At 42.3% G+C, this 22,146-nt stretch overlaps 1 protein-coding gene across 1 annotated transcript in view; it reads left to right on the top strand.

Moving 5' to 3' along the window:
- The window catches only part of LOC308331799 (NACHT, LRR and PYD domains-containing protein 1b allele 1-like), a 32,798-nt gene extending 11,340 nt beyond the window's left edge, over positions 1-21,458 (top strand). Inside the window, exons 3-16 of the mRNA XM_080787292.1 lie at positions 30-1,701; positions 5,151-5,327; positions 6,182-6,310; positions 7,639-7,700; positions 9,092-9,662; positions 11,223-11,301; positions 12,073-12,122; positions 12,940-13,154; positions 13,729-13,964; positions 16,263-16,385; positions 16,755-16,896; positions 19,358-19,423; positions 19,952-20,192; positions 21,253-21,458. Of these exons, the coding sequence (XP_080643418.1) occupies positions 30-1,701; positions 5,151-5,327; positions 6,182-6,310; positions 7,639-7,700; positions 9,092-9,662; positions 11,223-11,301; positions 12,073-12,122; positions 12,940-13,154; positions 13,729-13,964; positions 16,263-16,385; positions 16,755-16,896; positions 19,358-19,423; positions 19,952-20,192; positions 21,253-21,259 (3,770 nt within the window). The 3' untranslated portion in view covers positions 21,260-21,458. The remainder of the gene's footprint in view (positions 1-29; positions 1,702-5,150; positions 5,328-6,181; positions 6,311-7,638; positions 7,701-9,091; positions 9,663-11,222; positions 11,302-12,072; positions 12,123-12,939; positions 13,155-13,728; positions 13,965-16,262; positions 16,386-16,754; positions 16,897-19,357; positions 19,424-19,951; positions 20,193-21,252) is intronic.
- Positions 21,459-22,146: the final 688 nt, after the last annotated feature.

The raw sequence follows: 22,146 nt of genomic DNA, 5'->3' as shown, positions 1-22,146 counted from the left end.
ATAAAACATACATGTTCTTCTCATTTCAGATGTCCGTCTGCAGGTTGATTTGAACGATTATAAGGTCAGTTTGAAGGTCAGTTTGGACAGTCTTGGTGGAGTGAAAAACCACATGACGGAAGAGTCTGGAGACTCCGTCACCAGCACCTACTCAGAGCTCTACATCTCAGCGGGACAGAGTGAAGGGGTTAATAGCCAACATGAGGTGATACAGCTTGAGAGAACTTCCAACATGAAGACCTTCCATGACGATGCAATCAACTGCTGTAAAGTCTTTAAGATCATCCTCCCTGGCAGAGAGAAACCCAGCCAAACAGTTCTGACCAATGGCATCGCTGGCATCGGAAAAACATTCTCTGCGCGCAAGTTTGCTCTGGACTGGGCAAGAGGTTTGGAGAATCAAGATATAGATCTCCTGGTTCCCTTTTCATTCCGGGAGCTGAACTTGGTCAGAGATAAGCGGTACAGTCTTCTGAACCTGATCCATGATTTCCACCCAACGTTAAAGAAGGTCACAGCAGAGCAGCTCGCTGCCTGGAAAGTTTGCTTCATCTTCGATGGCCTCGATGAAAGCAGGTCTCCGTTGCACTTCGACACAAATGAAATCATCTCTGATGTCACAGTGACATCATCGGTGGATGCTCTGTTGACAAACCTCATCAAGAGGGATCTGCTCCCCAAGGCCCTCCTCTGGATAACCACCAGACCCGCAGCAGCCAATCGGATCCCTCCTGCATTTGTTGACATGGTGACAGAAGTGCGAGGGTTCACAGACCCCCAGAAGGAGAAGTACTTCAGGAAGAGATTCAGTGAAGAGAAGCTGGCCGACAGAGTCCTCTCACACTTGAAGACATGGAGGAGCCTCCACATCATGTGTTACATCCCACTCTTCTGTTGGATCATTGCTACCGTTCTGTTGGACATGTTGAGGACACACACCACGATAGGACAGCTGCCCAAGACCCTGACTGAGATGTGCTGCCACTTCCTGTTGGTTCAGACAAACACGAAGAAGCAGAAGTATGACGAGACTCATGAGGGGGAAAAAAGAAAAAAGAAAAGAAACAAAAAAAAGAGAGAGAATCAACAGCAGCTCACTAAGACTGACAGGGATGTTCTTCTGAATCTGGGCAAGCTGGCGTTTCAACACCTGAAGAAAAGTAGCATCGTGTTCGACCAAGAAGACCTGGAAGAGTGTGGTCTTGATGTGAAAGACGCCGCGCTGTACTCAGGAGTGTGCACACAGATCTTCAAAACAGAGAGTGTGCTGTTCCAGAAAACGGTCTACAGCTTTGTTCATCTGGTCATCCAGGAGTTTCTGGCTGCAGTCTACCTGTTCCACTGTTTCACACAGGAGAACATGGAGGTCCTGAACACATTCCTGGGAGATAGATCCTACAGGAACACCCTCTCAGACTTCCTGGAAGCTGCTATCAAAAAATCCCTGGAGTGTAAAAACGGCCACCTGGACCTCTTAGTCCGCTTCCTTCATGGCCTCTCACTGCAGTCCAACCAGAGTCTGTTAGGAGACCTGCTGGGTCACATAGGGAACAGTCCCGAGGAGATCCAGAAAGCCATCCAGAACCTAAAGAAGATGTTAACTAAAGGTGATACCTCTCCTGACAGATGTATCAACATCTTCCACTGTCTGATGGAGATGAACGACCACTCATTACATCAGGAGGTCCAACAGTTCCTGAAGTCAGAGAACAGAACAGAGAAACTGTCTGAGACCCAGTGTTCAGCTCTGGCCGTCATGCTGCAGATGTCAGAGGAGGTTCTGGAGGAGTTGGACCTGGACAAATACAACGCATCAGAGGAGGGGCTAAGGAGACTGGTCCCGGCTGTGAGGAACTGCAGAAAGGCTCGGTTAGTAGTTAACACATTGACTTGACTGCCAATCACGTCATGTTACGTCGCATCGAATCCATGGCTTGACTGCCAAGCACGCAATATTGTGTCCTATGGTCTTTTCAGTGGATTAGTATAGATGGCGCTCTTCATCAACGTACTGTATGAATGATGCTAGGTTGCTAGGCAACAGATAAAACCAGAAATTAACCAGAAGTGAAAGTCTGCCTCCCGTCCGCCTCAATTTAAACAGAAATGTGCTTTGGATAAAAGTGATACATAAATGCACCATTTACAATGACGCAGCATTTTATACAGCCGGTTCCATGTTTTCCCGATCTCAACCCTGTCTGCATGCACAGGACTGCTTCAATGTCAACCCTGTCTGCATGCACAGGACTGCTTCAATGTCAACCCTGTCTGCATGCACAGGACTGCTTCAATGTCAACCCTGTCTGCATGCACAGGACTGCTTCAATGTCAACCCTGTCTGCATGCACAGGACTGCTTCAATCTCAACCCTGTCTGCATGCACAGTACTGCTTCAATGTCAACCCTGTCTGCATGCGCAGTCAGTACTGCTTCAATGTCAACCCTGTCTGCATGCACAGGACTGCTTCAATGTCAACCCTGTCTGCATGCACAGGACTGCTTCAATGTCAACCCTGTCTGCATGCACAGGACTGCTTCAATGTCAACCCTGTCTGCATGCACAGGACTGCTTCAATGTCAACCCTGTCTGCATGCACAGTACTGCTTCAATGTCAACCCTGTCTGCATGCGCAGTCAGTACTGCTTCAATGTCAACCCTGTCTGCATGCACAGGACTGCTTCAATGTCAACCCTGTCTGCATGCACAGGACTGCTTCAATGTCAACCCTGTCTGCATGCACAGGACTGCTTCAATGTCTTCACAATAAAAGCATGCAGCTTTCACAAGTTGGCCTATATGCCTATAAGCCCATAGCCTCTATGGCTATGGGCTGCGGCAATCATTTAGAAAAACAAAAAGCAAAGAAAAAAAGGAAAATAACTAAAATAGTAAATTTTTTGGAACCATGAACTTTAGTTCAAAATATTGGGGGCGGGGGGAATTATTCCATTACTATTCCAGGGGTTCTCAACCCGTGGGTCGCCAAATTATTTTCCAAAACATAATTTGCAATTCAGTTTGTATTGGGGGGGGGGGGGGGTCGCGAGACATGGCCAAAGCATCCCTGGGGGTCCCCGGCCAAAAAGGTTGAGAACCCCATGTCTATTCCACAATACTGTTTATGTCTGGATAACTAGATAGGAGATGTTTTAGTTAACTTCCATGACAGTGAACTAGGTATCATTTGTTTTGATCATCTCTTATTTAATCTGCATTTACAGACTTGCTGGCTGTAAACTCAGTAAGACAGGTGTTGAAGCTGTGTCTTCAGCTCTCAGCTCTAATCCTTCCCATTTGAGAGAACTGGACCTCAGTGAAAGCGACCTGCAGTACTCAGGACTAGTGGATCTGCTCTGTGCTTCACTGAAGAGCCCACACTGTAGACTGGAAGTTCTAAAGTAAGATACATTTACCACTTTTATTTTGATCACTTCTGTTTTATTATGCAAATCCTAGTTACGTTGCAGCGCACTATGGGAAGGTAATTGCGGGAGTTGACTCCACATGTAGTAACGGATGGGTTATTAGTTATTTTTGCATCTGCCGCTTTAGATGACCTGAGATGACTTGATTGATTGGCATGAAAAAGGGCCTGTCAGCTCAAACACACAATGCAATACTTGTTGTTGCTTACAATCATCAGTAGCAAAGTGAAATACCAACAAAAATAAAACCCTACCATTTCCATTTCCCCCCTCTATTTCTAACTAAAGACAGTTATTTAATGAAAGTCAAGATTATAACGTAAACGTCCTGTATTGGTAGCCTATATTAGCCCAATTCCTGTGTGTGTCGCGTGCCGAGAGAGAGAGAGAGAGAGAGAGAGAGAGACTTTGCACGTCACAGCCTAATTACTAAAGGATTGTGACTGTGGGTCAGACATACAGTCTGACATACAATAGGCTACACGTGTGCACAGTTAATAAACAATGACCTATATGTCCAGAGTTCTTAAATTAACATAGTTGGATTTTAACAGAAAGACAATGCCATAAATCAGTCAAAGTACAGACTCAACAGTAGCACACAGCATGCAAGGCAGCGATGCATGCATGCAAACATGTTCTGCAATGGTGGAAGACGCAATAGTTATAATGATATTAATAATAGCATTAGCAGCTGTTATTTACGCATGTACCAATCATGTGCACACACACGCATGTTTTATCTGCAATGGTGGACAGACGCACACACTGTGCAGACACGTTTATAATGATATTAATAATAGCATTAGCAGCTGTTTACCAATCCTGTGCACACACGCATGTTGTAGTTAACAAATCTATTGTTGTAGATGAGTAAGGGATGTCAGAAAGCCAAGCGTTGTCAGTTTACTCTAACGTCCTGTCTCGCCGCCGTATAGCCTGCATGGCTATTCCTGTGTGTATGTGACTGTGTAGGTGTATGTGAGTGCAACTGAAGTGGAGATTCTTTGTCCCAGGTATGAGGAAAACTCATTTTGAGAAAACGGCCTTTAAAGATTTGTATTGTAAAATTCCAAAACGTTTTATTTGAAGCCACTAATTTGAGACAAAATATCTCATCCAAACCTTGGCAACAACATATAATGCCATATATCAATAGAAAGGTCTGGACCTCGAGCTGACTGTGGTTGGATCCAAATATGGTCACTTCCTTTGTACCAACAACCAATCATGAAAATAGAGAGGGTGGATTTTCACCCAGCAAAACAAGCTGCCATTGGCTAAAATAAACTACTAAAATAAACATCTAAATCTGTATTTTGAACGTTTCTTTTGCTTTAGTTTGAAAAAAAACATGTTTAGGAAGCAAAATAGCACAAAATTGAAAAATCATGATTTCACTTGCCATGTCTCGCCTTAAATGCTTGTTCCAACCCGTCACTTATGTTCTTAGTTGGCCGCTAAAAAAAATAACATCTGAGAGGTTATGATCTTCTTTTTCATAATATTGGGGGAAATCAAACTGACATTCAGTCTTCATAGTCTTTGATATATAAATTGGTATCTTCCTGTCATTCTGTGCTGTCATGGTGTTGTCTATTCCACACTCTGCTGCTCTAAATACTAGATAACTAGATTTGTTCCAGTTAACTTCCATGACAGTGAACTATAGGTATCATTCATTTTGTATTGATAATCTCTTATTTAATCTGCATTTACAGACTTGCTGGCTGTCATCTCCGTAATACAGGTGTTGAAGCTGTGTCTTCAGCTCTCAGCTCTAATCCTTCCCATTTGAGAGAACTGGACCTCAGTAAAAACGACCTGCAGGACTCAGGACTAGTGGAGCTGCTCTGTGCTTCACTGAAGAGCCCACACTGTGGACTGGAAGTTCTAAAGTAAGATACATTTACCACTTTTATTTTGATCACTTCTGTTTTATTATGTACTGTATTATGTGAATATAATATGAATGCTGTGGTGAGAATGTATTAATATGTGTATTAATGGTGAGACATGGTAGGTGAATAGGGAAAAAAAAGTTAACTAATAGCTATCACAATGAAACTTCTCCAGTTGATTAATTATATTAAGACTAAGATTTATTGTATTACAAGTTTTCTGAAATGATATGTTTAAATATGCAAAATATGCATTATATGTGTTAATTTACATACATCCCGGGACGATAAATCTGAAGATCAGATAAAGCCAGGTTCAAAAGTATGGTTTCATTTTGTTGACATATTGGAGACAAAGACAATTATCACTTGTTTAGTATGTACTGTATTATGTTAATATAATATGAATGCTGTGGTGAGAATGTATTAATAAGCTTGATATCATGGTAACCCAAGCCTATGTGTCTGAGTAGACGTTAAAATTACCCCAAACATGTTTCAAAGTGTAAAATCTCTTTAAGGCGAAGGTATCGGCTACTTCATCATATAACAGCGTTTCTCATAACGCGTTGAGGAGTTTGTAGATCTGCTATTTTTGTCTTGCGACCCGCTGTAGCTACGCCACAGTTATCAAGCTTCTTAATAATATTATATTAACACTTTAAGGGCTATAGAATACTATAATCAGACCACCTAGGCTGACGGGATTGATCAATTACCTTTGGAGGCAACGGCCTCGTCACCAGGTCCACTACAAATCCGCTCTTTTATAATGATTAAAAAACGGCGAATTAAACATTTATTAATTCATTCATTAATTTATTTATGTATGTTTTAATCTGGTGTTTCAGACTGGCTAACTGCGGCCTGTCAGAGAGATGCTGTGAAGCTCTGGCCTCAGCTGTAAACTCTAATCCCTCCCTAAGAGAGTTGGACCTGAGCCTCAACGTGGTGAATGATTCAGTTATGGAGAACTACAAGTGAGTAGACTTGGGCTGTGTCCATGTTGGACAGTGAGTAGACTTGGGCTGTGTCCATGTTGGACAGTGAGTAGACTTGGGCTGTGTCCATGTTGGACAGTGAGTAGACTTGGGCTGTGTCCATGTTGGACAGTGAGTAGACTTGGGCTGTGTCCATGTTGGACAGTGAGTAGACTTGGGCTGTGTCCATGTTGGACAGTGAGTAGACTTGGGCTGTGTCCATGTTGGACAGTGAGTAGACTTGGGCTGTGTCCATGTTGGACAGTGAGTAGACTTGGGCTGTGTCCATGTTGGACAGTGAGTAGACTTGGGCTGTGTCCATGTTGGACAGTGAGTAGACTTGGGCTGTGTCCATGTTGGACAGTGCAGTGTTTCCCTTAACAGTGTATCTCTGACACAAAGGGCCCTATCTTGCGTCAGGGGCACTTTCTCCGTAATTTGGGGATTTAGCATTGTGTAAGAGGCGTTCCCCCATTAAATTAGCTATCTTATGAATGTCTAAATCCTTAAAACACCTCCGCTACCCGTTACATTATGCATAGGTGTGGTTTGGGCGTTACGCAACTTAAACCAATCAGTGCCAGGTACCATAATCCATTATACCTGGAGTGAACCTTATGGAAGAGCAACGCGTGCTGCCTTGGAATACATTTAAATTAGATACAGAGGGTTGTTGTGTGTGTTCACATTACGGGTGGTTTGAAGAGACGATTTCCGTTGTCCTAAACCTGTGTGCATGAGATAGCAAATATAGGGAAAGCGCATCAACACGCGTACAGACACACCTCCAGCCGCAAACATGTATAGTGGGTTGTGTGGCCGCAAGATAACGTTTACGCATAGTGGAAGCTCCTAAATGAGTAATTCACGTAAAGTGTTTAATGCTTGCGGGTAAGGCATGGGATACGATACAGCCCAAAGTCACAAATCATGAGAAGAACAACAACACAATGCAGTGCCTCAAAGGTATAAAAGGACAGTGGAGTGCTATAGGGGTTAAGGTGGAGTCTGAGGAGGTGATGAGATCCAAACTGGGCAGCAGTGACTATGTCTGGATGAGCTGCAGGGCCAAGATAATGACAGGAGAAACACTGTAGTGTCAACTAGTGGAGACGTTGTGTTAGACAGTCAGACATTGATGCATTGTTGTTCTACTTCCTACAGAGTGAAACACTGTAGTGTCAGCTAGTGGAGACGTTGTGTTAGACAGTCAGACATTGATGCATTGTTGTTCTACTTCCTACAGAGTGAAACACTGTAGTGTCAGCTAGTGGAGACGTTGTGTTAGACAGTCAGACATTGATGCATTGTTGTTCTACTTCCTACAGAGTGAAACATGGAGGAGAAGATTGGCTTACTAATCCTCAACTGAGTCAACTCATTACAAAACGTGAGTATCTGTGTCTACATTAACATTTATATACTGTTGTATACTCGGTTGATGTTGTCCTGAAAACTCTTGTGCTCTCTACTCTCTGCTCTTGGCCTGGTCCTTAACACATCAAGATGAGGTCATGTGGTCTGACGGAAACAATGGGCCTCATTCACTAACCTGGTCGTAAACAACATGTATTTCGTCTATATTGGCATAAGTTCAGTTCTGACGTGCGATGCATGAAAGGTGGTGCAGAGCCGTGATGTGTGCAGATCACAGGTGGATCTCGTTTTGGTTTGAAAGTCACAAGTGATCTCCCGTGTCGATCATTGGCATGGTTCCACGCTCCATTTAACAACATACAAGACAACCGGAAATATAAATCACACCTGTGTGAACTGAGCGGTGCAACTATAAATTTACTGTTATAGTTACTGTACTGCACTGTGCTCTGTACTGTATTGTAGTGTACTGTGCTCTGTACTGTATTGTAGTGTACTGTGCTCTGTACTGTATTGTAGTGTACTGTGCTCTGTACTGTATTGTAGTGTACTGTGCTCTGTACTGTATTGTAGTGTACTGTGCTCTGTACTGTATTGTAGTGTACTGTGCTCTGTACTGTATTGTAGTGTACTGTGCTCTGTACTGTATTGTAGTGTACTGTGCTCTATGCTGTACTTCTTTTTTTGAATATTTGGGGAAAAAAATAGTTAGTTACAGTGTGTTAGACGACATGTACACAGAGAGACAGACAGGTACACAGAGAGACAGGCAGGTACACAGAGAGACAGACAGGTACACAGAGAGACAGACAGGTACACAGAGACAGACAGGCACACAGAGAGACAGACAGGTACACACAGAGACAGACAGGTACACAGAGAGACAGACGGGTACACAGAGAGACAGACAGGTACACACAGAGACAGACAGGTACACAGAGAGACAGACAGGTACACAGAGAGACAGACATGATTGTTTTGGGGGGTCTCCAGTTCAAATAAAATCACACTGCAGAATGTCTCTGCCCAGGGGTGCAGAGACATTCTGCCCCCTGGTGGAGACTTTAAGACATTCTGCCCCCTGGTCTTCTTTATTACATTTGAATTGTATTGAGTCTTAATTTAGTCGACTAAGACTAGACTAAATAATGTACAAATGACTGAAATAGGACTAAATCTGTATTAACACTGCAGTGAGTTTGTAGATCTTTGTGTGTGTGTGTGTGTGTGTGTGTGTGTGTGTGTGTGTGTGTGTGTGTGTGTGTGTGTGTGTGTGTGTGTGTGTGTGTGTGTGTGTGTGTGTGTGTGTGTGTGTGTGTGTGTGTGTGTGTGTGTGTGTGTGTGTGTGTGTGCGTCAGTCAGTGAATGATGTATTTAATGTTTACTGTGTTGTTTTCTCATCAGATTTCCAGCGTCTCACACTGGACTCAAACACAGCACACTGTGAACTCTCTCTGTCTGAGGACAACAGGAAGGTCACACTGGGGTCACAGAGGTCAGGGGGTCAGCGTCCTCCTGATCACCCAGACAGGTTTGATGGCCATAAACAAGTTCTGAGTTCACAGAGTGTGACTGGACGCTGTTCCTGGGAGGTAGAGTGCAGTGGAGCGGTTGGTATAGCAGTGGCTGACGGAACAATCAGCAGGAAAGGAGATGGTGATGACTGTGTGTTTGGAGGGAATGATAAGTCCTGGAGTCTGATCTGTGATGGTGATGAGTTTTATGTTCCCAATTACTGTGTCAGACACAACGGACCGATGACTTGCCTCCCTCTCATTCCCTCTGAAGGCTCCAAAAGAGTATCAGTGTATGTGGACCGTCCCGCTGGGACTCTGTCCTTCTACACAGGGTGCTCTGACTCACTGAGACACCTGTACACCTTCCAGACCAGGTCCACTGGACCTCTCTATGCTGGGTTTGGGTTGCTGGGTTACTCCTACTCCTCCTCCTCCTCCTCAGCGTGTCTGTGTGAGCAGTAAGTATAATGGACACACACACATTTAATTCCAGACCACGTCCACGTCCACACACACACGTAACACACACACGTAACACACACACACACACACACACACACACACACACACACACACACACACACACACACACACACACACACGCGTACGTAACACACACACACACACACACACACACACACACACACACACACACACACACACACACACACACACACACACACACACACCTCTCTATGCTGGGTTCTGGTTCTGGTCCTCCCTCTGCTCCTCCTCAGCGTGTCTGTGTGAGCAGTAAGTATAATTGATACACATTTAATTGTAGTCCTATTTTAGTCATTTGTACATTATTTAGTCTTAGTCTAGTCTTAGTCTACTAAATTAAGACTCAATACAATTAAAATGTAATAAAGAAGATCGTCACTGTTGGGTGAAGTGTTAGAGTCCAACCACCAGGGGGCAGAATGTCTTAAATTCTCCACAGTGTGATTTAATTTCAACTGAGGACCCCCAAAATAATCATATTTGAACTGAGGACCCCCAAAATAATCATATTTGAATGTATGCTATCATACGCACTTACTTTAACCCATTTTGGGCGGGAACCCATTTTGGTGTTGGCATCATGTCGTGCTTTAGCTATTGAAAAATAGCAGACCTACAAGTTCATAGCGCACCACCGAGTGGCGCGCTACGAGCTTGTAGGTCTGCTGTTTTTGAAAGAGCGAAGAGCAACTGACATAGAAGACATTTTTAGAATCTGATCTCGGATCAGAATGGAAAACTGTCAGGATATAGAAGATATTTTTAGAATCTGATCTCAGGTCAGAATGGAAAACTGTCAGGATATAGAAGATATTTTTAGAATCTGATCTCGGGTCAGAATGGAAAACTGTCAGGATATAGAAGACATTTTTAGAATCTGATCTCAGGTCAGAATGGGTTAATAACAACGCTATCGAATGTACAGAGCACGAGCTGGAACAACATATTATTTTCAGATGGGGGTCGGCGGCCAATTACATATAATTGTTGGGGTCCTTGACATGAAATATTGAGCACCACTGATACAGAAACATGAGGTATTTCAGAAAACTGTCAGAATTTAGAAGACATTTTATAAATTTCGACATCAGGCCTAAATGGGTTAATTTTCTTTAACAAGTTACAAGAGAATGGAGCTTTCCGGGCCATTTGAATCATTATAATTCATCCTCCAATGTTAATCTACAGATTAATGAGAACCTTTGTGAACCTGTACATATTTATTAATGAATTTAATTGAGGAAACCCAAATAATCATATTTGAATTGAGGAACCCCGAAATAATCATGTTTTAACTGGCGACCCCCAAAATAATCATATTTGAACTGGGGACCCCCAAAATAGTCATATTTGAATTGAGGACCCCCAAAGTAATCATAATATGACCCCCCCCCCCCCCACACACACACACACACACAGCATTATGTCACTCAAAGTTAACATTGGAATCTATAATTTTATTGATTGTGTGTGTGTGTGTGTGTGTGTGTGTGTGTGTGTGTGTGTCTCTCTAGACCCTCTAGACTCCATCATTCCAACATGGACATAGTGAGGACAGAACCCTCTAGACTCCATCATTCCAACATGGACATAGTGAGTACAGAACCCTCTAGACTCCATCATTCCAACATGGACATAGTGAGTACAGAACCCTCTAGACTCCATCATTCCAACATGGACACAGTGAGGACAGAACCCTCTAGACTCCATCATTCCAACATGGACACAGTGAGGACAGAACCCTCTAGACCCCATCATTCCAACATGGACACAGTGAGGACAGAACCCTCTAGACTCCATCATTCCAACATGGACACAGTGAAGACAGAACCCTCTAGACTCCATCATTCCAACATGGACATAGTGAGGACAGAACCCTCTAGACTCCATCATTCCAACATGGACACAGTGAGGACAGAACCCTCTAGACTCCATCATTCCAACATGGACATAGTGAGGACAGAACCCTCTAGACTCCATCATTCCAACATGGACACAGTGAAGACAGAACCCTCTAGACTCCATCATTCCAACATGGACATAGTGAGGACAGAACCCTCTAGACTCCATCATTCCAACATGGACATAGTGAGTACAGAACCCTCTAGACTCCATCATTCCAACATGGACACAGTGAGGACAGAACCATCTAGACTCCATCATTCCAACATGGACATAGTGAAGACAGAACCCTCTAGACTCCATCATTCCAACATGGACATAGTGAGGACAGAACCCTCTAGACTCCATCATTCCAACATGGACACAGTGAGGACAGAACCATCTGCTCTGCACAATAATCACAGTGACTGAACATCAGGAAAGACACTGATAGTTTCCTGTCTGCTTTGTTGTGTCTTTCAGAGCCATTTTGAACCCAGTGTGCACGCAGAGCAGTCGACCAATCAGTACAGGTGAGTTATCCTAGTCAACCAATCAGTACAGGTGAGTTATCCTAGTCAACCAATCAGTACAGGTCAGTTATCCTAGTCAACCAATCAGTACAGGTCAGTTATCCTAGTCAACCAATCAGTACAGGTCAGTTATCCTAGTCAACCAATCAGTACAGGTCAGTTATCCTAGTCAACCAATCAGTACAGGTCAGTTATCCTAGTCAACCAATCAGTACAGGTGAGTTATCCTAGTCAACCAATCAGTACAGGTCAGTTATCCTAGTCAACCAATCAGTACAGGTGAGTTATCCTAGTCAACCAATCAGTACAGGTCAGTTATCCTAGTCAACCAATCAGTACAGGTCAGTTATCCTAGTCAACCAATCACTACAGGTCAGTTATCCTAGTCAACCAATCAGTACAGGTCAGTTATCCTAGTCAACCAATCAGTACAGGTCAGTTATCCTAGTCAACCAATCAGTTCAGGTCAGTTATCCTAAACACAGGACAGTCAACCACTGTTGTTTTTGGCAGCAAATTTCTATTTCAGTTTTAGTCACATTTTAGTCACCTGGGATGTCTTAGCGTTAGTCTAGTTTTAGTCGACTAAATGTCATAAGATTTTAGTCGACTGAAGTGTATTTTGAACTTGTGAAATGGGACATTCTGCAACACGAGTGCTTTTACTTTTAGTACTTTAAGTACATTTTTATGCCAATACTTTTGTACTTTCACTCGAGTACATTTTGAATACGGGACTTCTACTTGTAACGGAGTATGTCTACATCGCAGTGTTTATACTTTCACTTAGTACTTGTTTTTCCACCACCGGTCACAGGTTCAAGTTCGCCAGGTCCGGGCTGTTCCAGTGCAGCGAGACAGCGTTGGTGTTTGAAACGACAGGCGAAGGAGAGGTCCTCTACAGGACTGTTCAGTGGGAGGACAGATGGTTCCAGCCAACAGGAAGGACTCCTGCAGGTCCTCTGTTTGACATCCAGTGTCCTCAGAAGTCTGTCTGCCAGCTACACCTGCCACACTGTGACATCACACCTGGTGAGTTATAGCTACACCTGCCACACTGTGACATCACACCTGGTGAGTCACTGTTGAGACTTGGACGGTCAGAGCGGTGAGATTACATACAAAGTCAATGCAAAGACGAGAAGTTGTGCGGACGGGCATGGCGCGAACAAAGCTAACAGCCACCTGGTGTCTATATCTATATCTAGATTTAAATGTTCCAGTTCATAGCCTACTGCAGGCCTGGTTGACTATAGATTTAAATGTTCCAGTTCATAGCCTACTGCAGGCCTGGTTGACTAGAGATCTAAATGTTCCAGTTCATAGCCTGCTGCAGGCCTGGTTGACTATAGATTTAAATGTTCCAGTTCATAGCCTACTGCAGGCCTGCTTGACTAGATTTAGAAGACATTTTGAAGCTCTTAATTGCTACTAAAATGATATATTGTTCATTTGGAGGAATCCATCATATAACAAGTAAGTCAATGAGTGAGAAGCACAGAGTGGAGTGGGTGGGGCTTAGCGGAGGGTGAAGTGGTTTAGACATTGTGTTCAGATTTGGTTTACATGGAGTGGAATCTATAACGTTATGTTATTTCCCCCACAGGTGATCTGTCCGTGGCCCACATCACAGACGAGGGTCTGGAACTCTTAAAACCGCAGAGAGTGACCCAGACTCATGTGGTTGTAAATGTGAACCATCTGTCTCTCTTTGGGATCCTGAAAAGTGTCTTGAGCTACTTTCAACAGAAACGTGCTCAGGTGTTGCTGTTCCGTCAAGAGTCACCGATACGGAGGACGATGAGTGTGTTACTGCTGCCCAGTAATGTGCCTTACAGAGAGGTAAATATATCTGTTAAGTAATGTGTCTTACAGAGAGGTAAATATATCTGTTAAGTAATGTGCCTTACAGAGAGGTAAATATATCTGTTAAGTAATGTGTCTTACAGAGAGGTAAATATATCTGTTAAGTAATGTGCCTTACAGAGAGGTAAATATATCTGTTAAGTAATGTGCCTTACAGAGAGGTAAATATATCTGTTAAGTAATGTGCCTTACAGAGAGGTAAATATATCTGTTAAGTAATGTGTCTTACAGAGAGGTAAATATATCTGTTAAGTAATGTGCCTTACAGAGAGGTAAATATATCTGTTAAGTAATGTGCCTTACGGAGAGGTAAATATATCTGTTAAGTAATGTGCCTTACGGAGAGGTAAATATATCTGTTAAGTAATGTGCCTTACGGAGAGGTAAATATATCTGTTAAGTAATGTGTCTTACGGAGAGGTAAATATATCTGTTAAGTAATGTGTCTTACAGAGAGGTAAATATATCTGTTAAGTAATGTGTCTTACAGAGAGGTAAATATATCTGTTAAGTAATGTGCCTTACGGAGAGGTAAATATATCTGTTAAGTAATGTGTCTTACGGAGAGGTAAATATATCTGTTAAGTAATGTGTCTTACAGAGAGGTAAATATATCTGTTAAGTAATGTGTCTTACAGAGAGGTAAATATATCTGTTAAGTAATGTGTCTTACAGAGAGGTAAATATATCTGTTAAGTCATGTGCCTTACGGAGAGGTAAATATATCTGTTAAGTAATGTGTCTTACAGAGAGGTAAATATATCTGTTAAGTAATGTGTCTTACAGAGAGGTAAATATATCTGTTAAGTAATGTGCCTTACAGAGAGGTAAATATATCTGTTAAGTAATGTGTCTTACAGAGAGGTAAATATATCTGTTAAGTAATGTGTCTTACAGAGAGGTAAATATATCTGTTAAGTAATGTGTCTTACAGAGAGGTAAATATATCTGTTAAGTAATGTGTCTTACAGAGAGGTAAATATATCTGTTAAGTAATGTGTCTTACGGAGAGGTAAATATATCTGTTAAGTAATGTGCCTTACGGAGAGGTAAATATATCTGTTAAGTAATGTGTCTTACAGAGAGGTAAATATATCTGTTAAGTAATGTGTCTTACAGAGAGGTAAATATATCTGTTAAGTAATGTGTCTTACAGAGAGGTAAATATATCTGTTAAGTAATGTGTCTTACAGAGAGGTAAATATATCTGTTAAGTCATGTGCCTTACGGAGAGGTAAATATATCTGTTAAGTAATGTGTCTTACAGAGAGGTAAATATATCTGTTAAGTAATGTGTCTTACAGAGAGGTAAATATATATGTTAAGTAATGTGTCTTACAGAGAGGTAAATATATCTGTTAAGTAATGTGCCTTACAGAGAGGTAAATATTTCTGTTATGTAATGTGCCTTACAGAGAGGTAAATATATCTGTTAAGTAATGTGCCTTACAGAGAGGTAAATATATCTGTTAAGTAATGTGTCTTACAGAGAGGTAAATATATCTGTTAAGTAATGTGTCTTACAGAGAGGTAAATATATCTGTTAAGTAATGTGTCTTACAGAGAGGTAAATATATCTGTTAAGTAATGTGCCTTACAGAGAGGTAAATATATCTGTTAAGTAATGTGTCTTACAGAGAGGTAAATATATCTGTTAAGTAATGTGCCTTACAGAGAGGTAAATATATCTGTTAAGTAATGTGTCTTACAGAGAGGTAAATATTTCTGTTATGTAATGTGCCTTACAGAGAGGTAAATATATCTGTTAAGTAATGTGCCTTACAGAGAGGTAAATATATCTGTTAAGTAATGTGTCTTACAGAGAGGTAAATATATCTGTTAAGTAATGTGCCTTACAGAGAGGTAAATATATCTGTTAAGTAATGTGTCTTACAGAGAGGTAAATATTTCTGTTAAGTAATGTGCCTACGGACCCCCCATTTAATGGCATTTCTAACTCTGGGACCCCCAATTTGCATTGTAAAACCAATGTTAATTTAACACTGAGAGTGCACACATGTGCACAACATTCCATTTGTACACTCTCAGAGTCACAGAGCCAGAAGGGCCCATTTGGTTCCTAACTATCATTTAGCTGGGGACCCCCTGGAACTCCCTCAAGGACCCCTGGGGGTCCTCGGAGCCCACTTTGGGAACCACTGGCTTAGGGGGATCATTTCATTTGGCTCCTGAGAAATGTCAGCTCTGCCTCCATACCTGATACCGGCCACTATGAATGAACCATGTGATCAAACTGTGTTGGTGTCATTATAGGTGAAGGGAGTTCATGAAAACAAGCAACGCATCGAGCCGGTCACCGCCAACTGTGTTCTCATCCCAGACCAACGCTACCGTCTGTCAGTGCTGCAGTGTCCTTCACAGAGAGTACAACCTGAGGTACGTATTAAACCTATGTCGTCTGTTTATTGTATGGTAAAGCAGTGTGAGTCAAGGAAACTGTTATTTTCACTCCTTCGCCACTACTAACATTATTACTAGTATAACCACTACAAAATACATTTATTCTCTCAGGCTTATGGCATGTCGTTTTTGATTGTTGTTGGTACATTTTGTAAAGCGTCCTTGGGTTCATGAAAAGCGCTATATAAATTCAAGCTATTATTATTATTATTATTACTACTCTACTACCAATACTAATATTATTACTGCTGCTACAATCACTACCTAGCAAGCACTACTACCAATACTACCATTAGTATACAACTATAATCACTGCTGTATCACTAAAAAGGTCTCTGTTTTCAGGATGCACCTTATTTTGAAGACTATGGACCAAATTACCATCCAACGTTCGTGGTGTCTATGGATGTCAATGCAGAAAACTTCTCAATGAAATTACTGAGCCCCGACTCTGGCCCTGTCTGGCAGCAACACATTACCCTGGAAGGTAAAGTTATGGACTTTCATTCAGCCTTGGGATGTAGCAAGCCGGTCTCACCCAAATACCGTGAAATGGCACAGATTGGCAATTCAAATATACACACCTGGAAAACCCCCAAATCTGTACATATTACACCGACACTGAAATGCTCCTCATAGGGGCCCCTCCTCATAGGGGCCCCTATCTCCTCATTTACTACTGTAATGGACTGTACACTACCCTTAACTGTTCCTCTATTCACAAACTACAATTAATACAGAATACAGCCGCTAGAATTCTCACCAATACTCCACTGGCTCCATATCGAATCCAGAATCCATTTTAAAATTTAACAACCTATAAAGCACTGAATGGCCTATAGCCCCAGTTTATATCACAGACCTACTGGTGGCAAAACCAAATGTAAGACCCCTCAGGTCCTTTCAGGAGGACCAAGGCCTCCTGAATATTCCGGTGACAAAACTGAAAACCAAGGGGGGGACCGGGCCTTTGCAGTGGTTGCTCCCACATTGTGGAACGCCCTACCCTTATCCCCTCCTCATAGGGGCCCCTCCTCATAGATCTCCTCATAGGGGCCCCTCCTCATAGGGGCCCCTCCTCATAGATCTCCTCATAGGGGCCCCCCTCCGTCAGCCGCCTCTACCCAACCTGAGCCACGAGGGAAACCCATAGAGGTATAGAAGGACGCCACCGAGCATGCTGCAGAGCGCGCCCGTTGTCGCGTGGAACTTTGTGAAGTTCGGTAGAGCCGACAACGAAACGTAAATCATGTCAAACCCGATCTCACTCTCCCTCACGCGGTGAAATAGCATTCTGTCGTGGTCAAAACAGTAGTCGTGTAACATGTAGGGATTGTGGGGGTTTATGTAGGGACATAAACAGTAGTAGTGTAACATGTAAGGATTGTGGGGGTTTATGTATAAAACAGTAGTAGTGTAACATGTAGGGATTGTGGGGGTTTATGTATAAAACAGTAGTAGTGTAACATGTAAGGGTTGTGGGGGTTTATGTATAAAACAGTAGTAGTGTAACATGTAGGGATTGTGGGGGTTTATGTAGGGACTTAAACAGTAGTAGTGTAACATGTAGGGATTGTGGGGGTTTATGTAGGGACTTAAACAGTAGTAGTGTAACATGTAAGGATTGTGGGGGTTTATGTATAAAACAGTAGTAGTGTAACATGTAAGGGTTGTGGGGGTTTATGTATAAAACAGTAGTAGTGTAACATGTAGGGATTGTGGGGGTTTATGTAGGGACTTAAACAGTAGTAGTGTAACATGTAGGGATTGTGGGGGTTTATGTATAAAACAGTAGTAGTGTAACATGTAAGGGTTGTGGGGGTTTATGTATAAAACAGTAGTAGTGTAACATGTAGGGATTGTGGGGGTTTATGTAGGGACTTAAACAGTAGTAGTGTAACATGTAGGGATTGTGGGGGTTTATGTATAAAACAGTAGTAGTGTAACATGTAAGGATTGTGGGGGTTTATGTATAAAACAGTAGTAGTGTAACATGTAGGGATTGTGGGGGTTTATGTAGGGACTTAAACAGTAGTAGTGTAACATGTAGGGGTTGTGGGGGTTTATGTATAAAACAGTAGTAGTGTAACATGTAAGGATTGTGGGGGTTTATGTATAAAACGGTAGTAGTGTAACATGTAGGGATTGTGGGGGTTTATGTAGGGACTTAAACAGTAGTAGTGTAACATGTAGGGGTTGTGGGGGTTTATGTATAAAACAGTAGTAGTGTAACATGTAGGGATTGTGGGGGTTTATGTATAAAACAGTAGTAGTGTAACATGTAAGGATTGTGGGGGTTTATGTATAAAACAGTAGTAGTGTAACATGTAAGGATTGTGGGGGTTTATGTATAAAACAGTAGTAGTGTAACATGTAGGGGTTGTGGGGGTTTATGTATAAAACAGTAGTAGTGTAACATGTAGGGATTGTGGGGGTTTATGTATAAAACAGTAGTAGTGTAACATGTAGGGATTGTGGGGGTTTATGTATAAAACAGTAGTAGTGTAACATGTAGGGATTGTGGGGGTTTATGTATAAAACAGTAGTAGTGTAACATGTAGGGATTGTGGGGGTTTATGTATAAAACAGTAGTAGTGTAACATGTAGGGATTGTGGGGGTTTATGTAGGGACTTAAACAGTAGTAGTGTAACATGTAGGGATTGTGGGGGTTTATGTATAAAACAGTAGTAGTGTAACATGTAGGGATTGTGGGGGTTTATGTATAAAACAGTAGTAGTGTAACATGTAGGGATTGTGGGGGTTTATGTATAAAACAGTAGTAGTGTAACATGTAGGGATTGTGGGGGTTTATGTAGGGACTTAAACAGTAGTAGTGTAACATGTAAGGATTGTGGGGGTTTATGTAGGGACTTGCCAGTCCGTGCTATTTCACCGTGGTGAGATGGGCCCTTTCTGTTCATAATTTGAACATTTTTATTTCTTGCAGCACAATCTACAGGAGCGGCTGCTTCCATACCAGCACAATCTACAGGAGCGGCTGCTTCCATACCAGGTGAGTCTCTAGCTTGTAGATCTGTTGTTACTTCCATACCAGGTGAGTCTCTATAGCTTGTAGATCTGTTGTTACTTCCATACCAGGTGAGTCTCTAGCTTGTAGATCTGTTGTTACTTCCATACCAGGTGAGTCTCTATAGCTTGTAGATCTGTTGTTACTTTGGATGTTTTAGCGTGACGCTGTAGTGAGGTCAAGTAGGACGTTAATTCATGAACAAACACGTTTAAATAAGGAGATAAGAGATTTCTGCAGCAACGATCTATAACGATATCTATAACACACACACACAGTGTGTGTGTTATATATATATATATATATATATATATATATATATATATAACGCACACACACACACATGTATATATATATATATATATATATATATATATATACTACCAGCACAAACTGTATCACTTTACTGCAATTTTTAGAATAAGAATTGTTAGCTCCTATATGGCAATTTCCATTTTAAAACAATGTCAAATGAAAACCAACAACTCAACGTTCAATCCTCCTTAACTTCAGCGAAACACTTTGTGGACCAACATCTGTGTTCCCTGGTGAGGAATGTGAGGAACGTGGGTCCCATCCTAGATGTGCTCATTCAGGAGGACATCATAAACAATGAGGGCTACAGCAATGTGATGTCCAAGCCCACCACTCAGGACAAGATGAGGGCGATCTATGCTCTCCTGACCTCCAGCAGAGGCAGAGACACTTTGTACAAAGCTCTCCAGGAACACGAGCCTTCTCTCCTTGAAGATCTGTAAGTCATTTGCATTTAATTAAGCCATTTTGGGGCGGGAACCCCTGTTGTTTTAAAGCATTATGTTATATTTTAGCTGTTGAAAAATGGCAGATCTACAAGCTACGAAAAATCGTGAGAATGTGCCTCGAATCTTTGAATATATATTATTACAGAGTGAACATTTTAACTTCTGGGGAGGTCCCTGGAACAACATATTATTTTCAGATGGGGGTCGGTGGCCAATTGCATATAACGTTGGGGTCCTTGACATGAAATATTGAGCACCACTGATACAGAAACATATAGGTATTTCAGAAAACTGTCAGAATTTAGAAGACATTTTATAAATTTCGACGTCAGGCCTAAATGGGTTAAGTTTTCTTTTTTTTACAAGTTACAAGAGAATGGAGCTTTTCGGGCCGTGTTATTTGAATCATTATAATTCATCCTCTTGATTCCCAAGAGCCCCACACTTTCATTCCAATGTTAATCTACAGATTAATGAGAACCTTTGTGAACCTGTACATATTTATTAATGTACGATCAGCCCTTAAAACAAGGCTCCAGACTTCCCAAAACAAACTGGTCAGGCTACTACTTGGCCTCACTACCCGAACCCACCTCACCCCTGCCCACTTTGACAGGCTGGAATGGTTTAGGGTTGACGACAGAGTACAACATCTTGCAATGGGTCTGGTCCACAAGATTCACTACACCACTAAGATACCCATGTACCTGTCTAGATACTTCACTAAGATACCCATGTACCTGTCTAAATACTTCCTTAATGTCAATGAAGTCCACACCCACAACACCAGAGGGAGTTCAACAAACCATGTGCAACCCAGATTCGGCACAAACAAGGGAGCAAATTAATATCGTTCCTATGCCACCAAAATGTGGGACGCCCTACCAACAGTCATTAAGACATGCGAATCCCTTGACTCCTTCAAAACTGCCCTCAAAGGGCACCTACGGACGGCTGCAATTTGAAACTGGCCCCCGTAAAATCTGAATGTGTGTTTCTGCACAGATATGGTTATTCACAGCAGCGGTGTTGTTCTTCTTCTCCTGTTAGGAAGTAAGTGATGCTGTTGATGGACCAGGAGTGCTGTGCTTCCCTGCATGGCCACCAGATGTCCCCCTTCGTCGGGGAGACAACGCACATTGTGATTGGCCGGAATGAGATGGTGTACAGTATGACGATGAGAGCGCCCCTCACTTCACACAGGTGTGATTTTTATTGCTCTGTAAAGCTCTTTGAGCTGAACTTCATGTCATGAAAAGTGCTGTACAAATACATGTATGTAAATGTAATGTAATAATTAATAATTATTAAATATCACTGTCGGATGCATTCATGGATGTTTGATTTGTGGCATTTCACACAAACTGTAACTCACAATAATGCCAAATAAAGTGATTTTACAGGACTGGACTTGGACTAGACTAGAAGTTAATGGTGTGCATTGTGTAACGATATGAACAAATCATATTTATTTATGGATGAGTTGTGTATCGATCTGTGTTGTTCAATTCATGGGTTAATTAGTCATGTTTGGACTACATACGCCCTTAAGACATGCAAATCCCTTGACTCCTTCAAAACCGCTCTCAAAGTCCTCTTAGTGTGTAGCTTCAGGGTAGAGTCTCTCAGTGGACGACCCCGGCTTCAGGGTAGGGTCTCTCAGTGGACGACCCCAGCTTCAGGGTAGGGTCTCTCAGTGGACGACCCCAGCTTCAGGGTAGGGTCTCTCAGTGGACGACCCCAGCTTCAGGGTAGGGTCGCTCAGTGGACGACCCCAGCTTCAGGGTAGGGTCTCTCAGTGGACGACCCCAGCTTCAGGGTAGGGTCTCTCAGTGGACGACCCCAGCTTCAGGGTAGGGTCGCTCAGTGGACGACCCCAGCTTCAGGGTAGGGTCTCTCAGTGGACGACCCCAGCTTCAGGGTAGGGTCGCTCAGTGTACGACC

This window comes from Protomyctophum bolini (genome assembly GCF_963924005.1).
Source record: "Protomyctophum bolini genome assembly, chromosome: 17".
Taxonomy (NCBI): Eukaryota; Metazoa; Chordata; class Actinopteri; order Myctophiformes; family Myctophidae; genus Protomyctophum; species Protomyctophum bolini.
The sequence above is the reverse complement of the archived record's forward strand: the minus strand, read 5'-3'. Positions and strand labels throughout refer to the sequence as shown.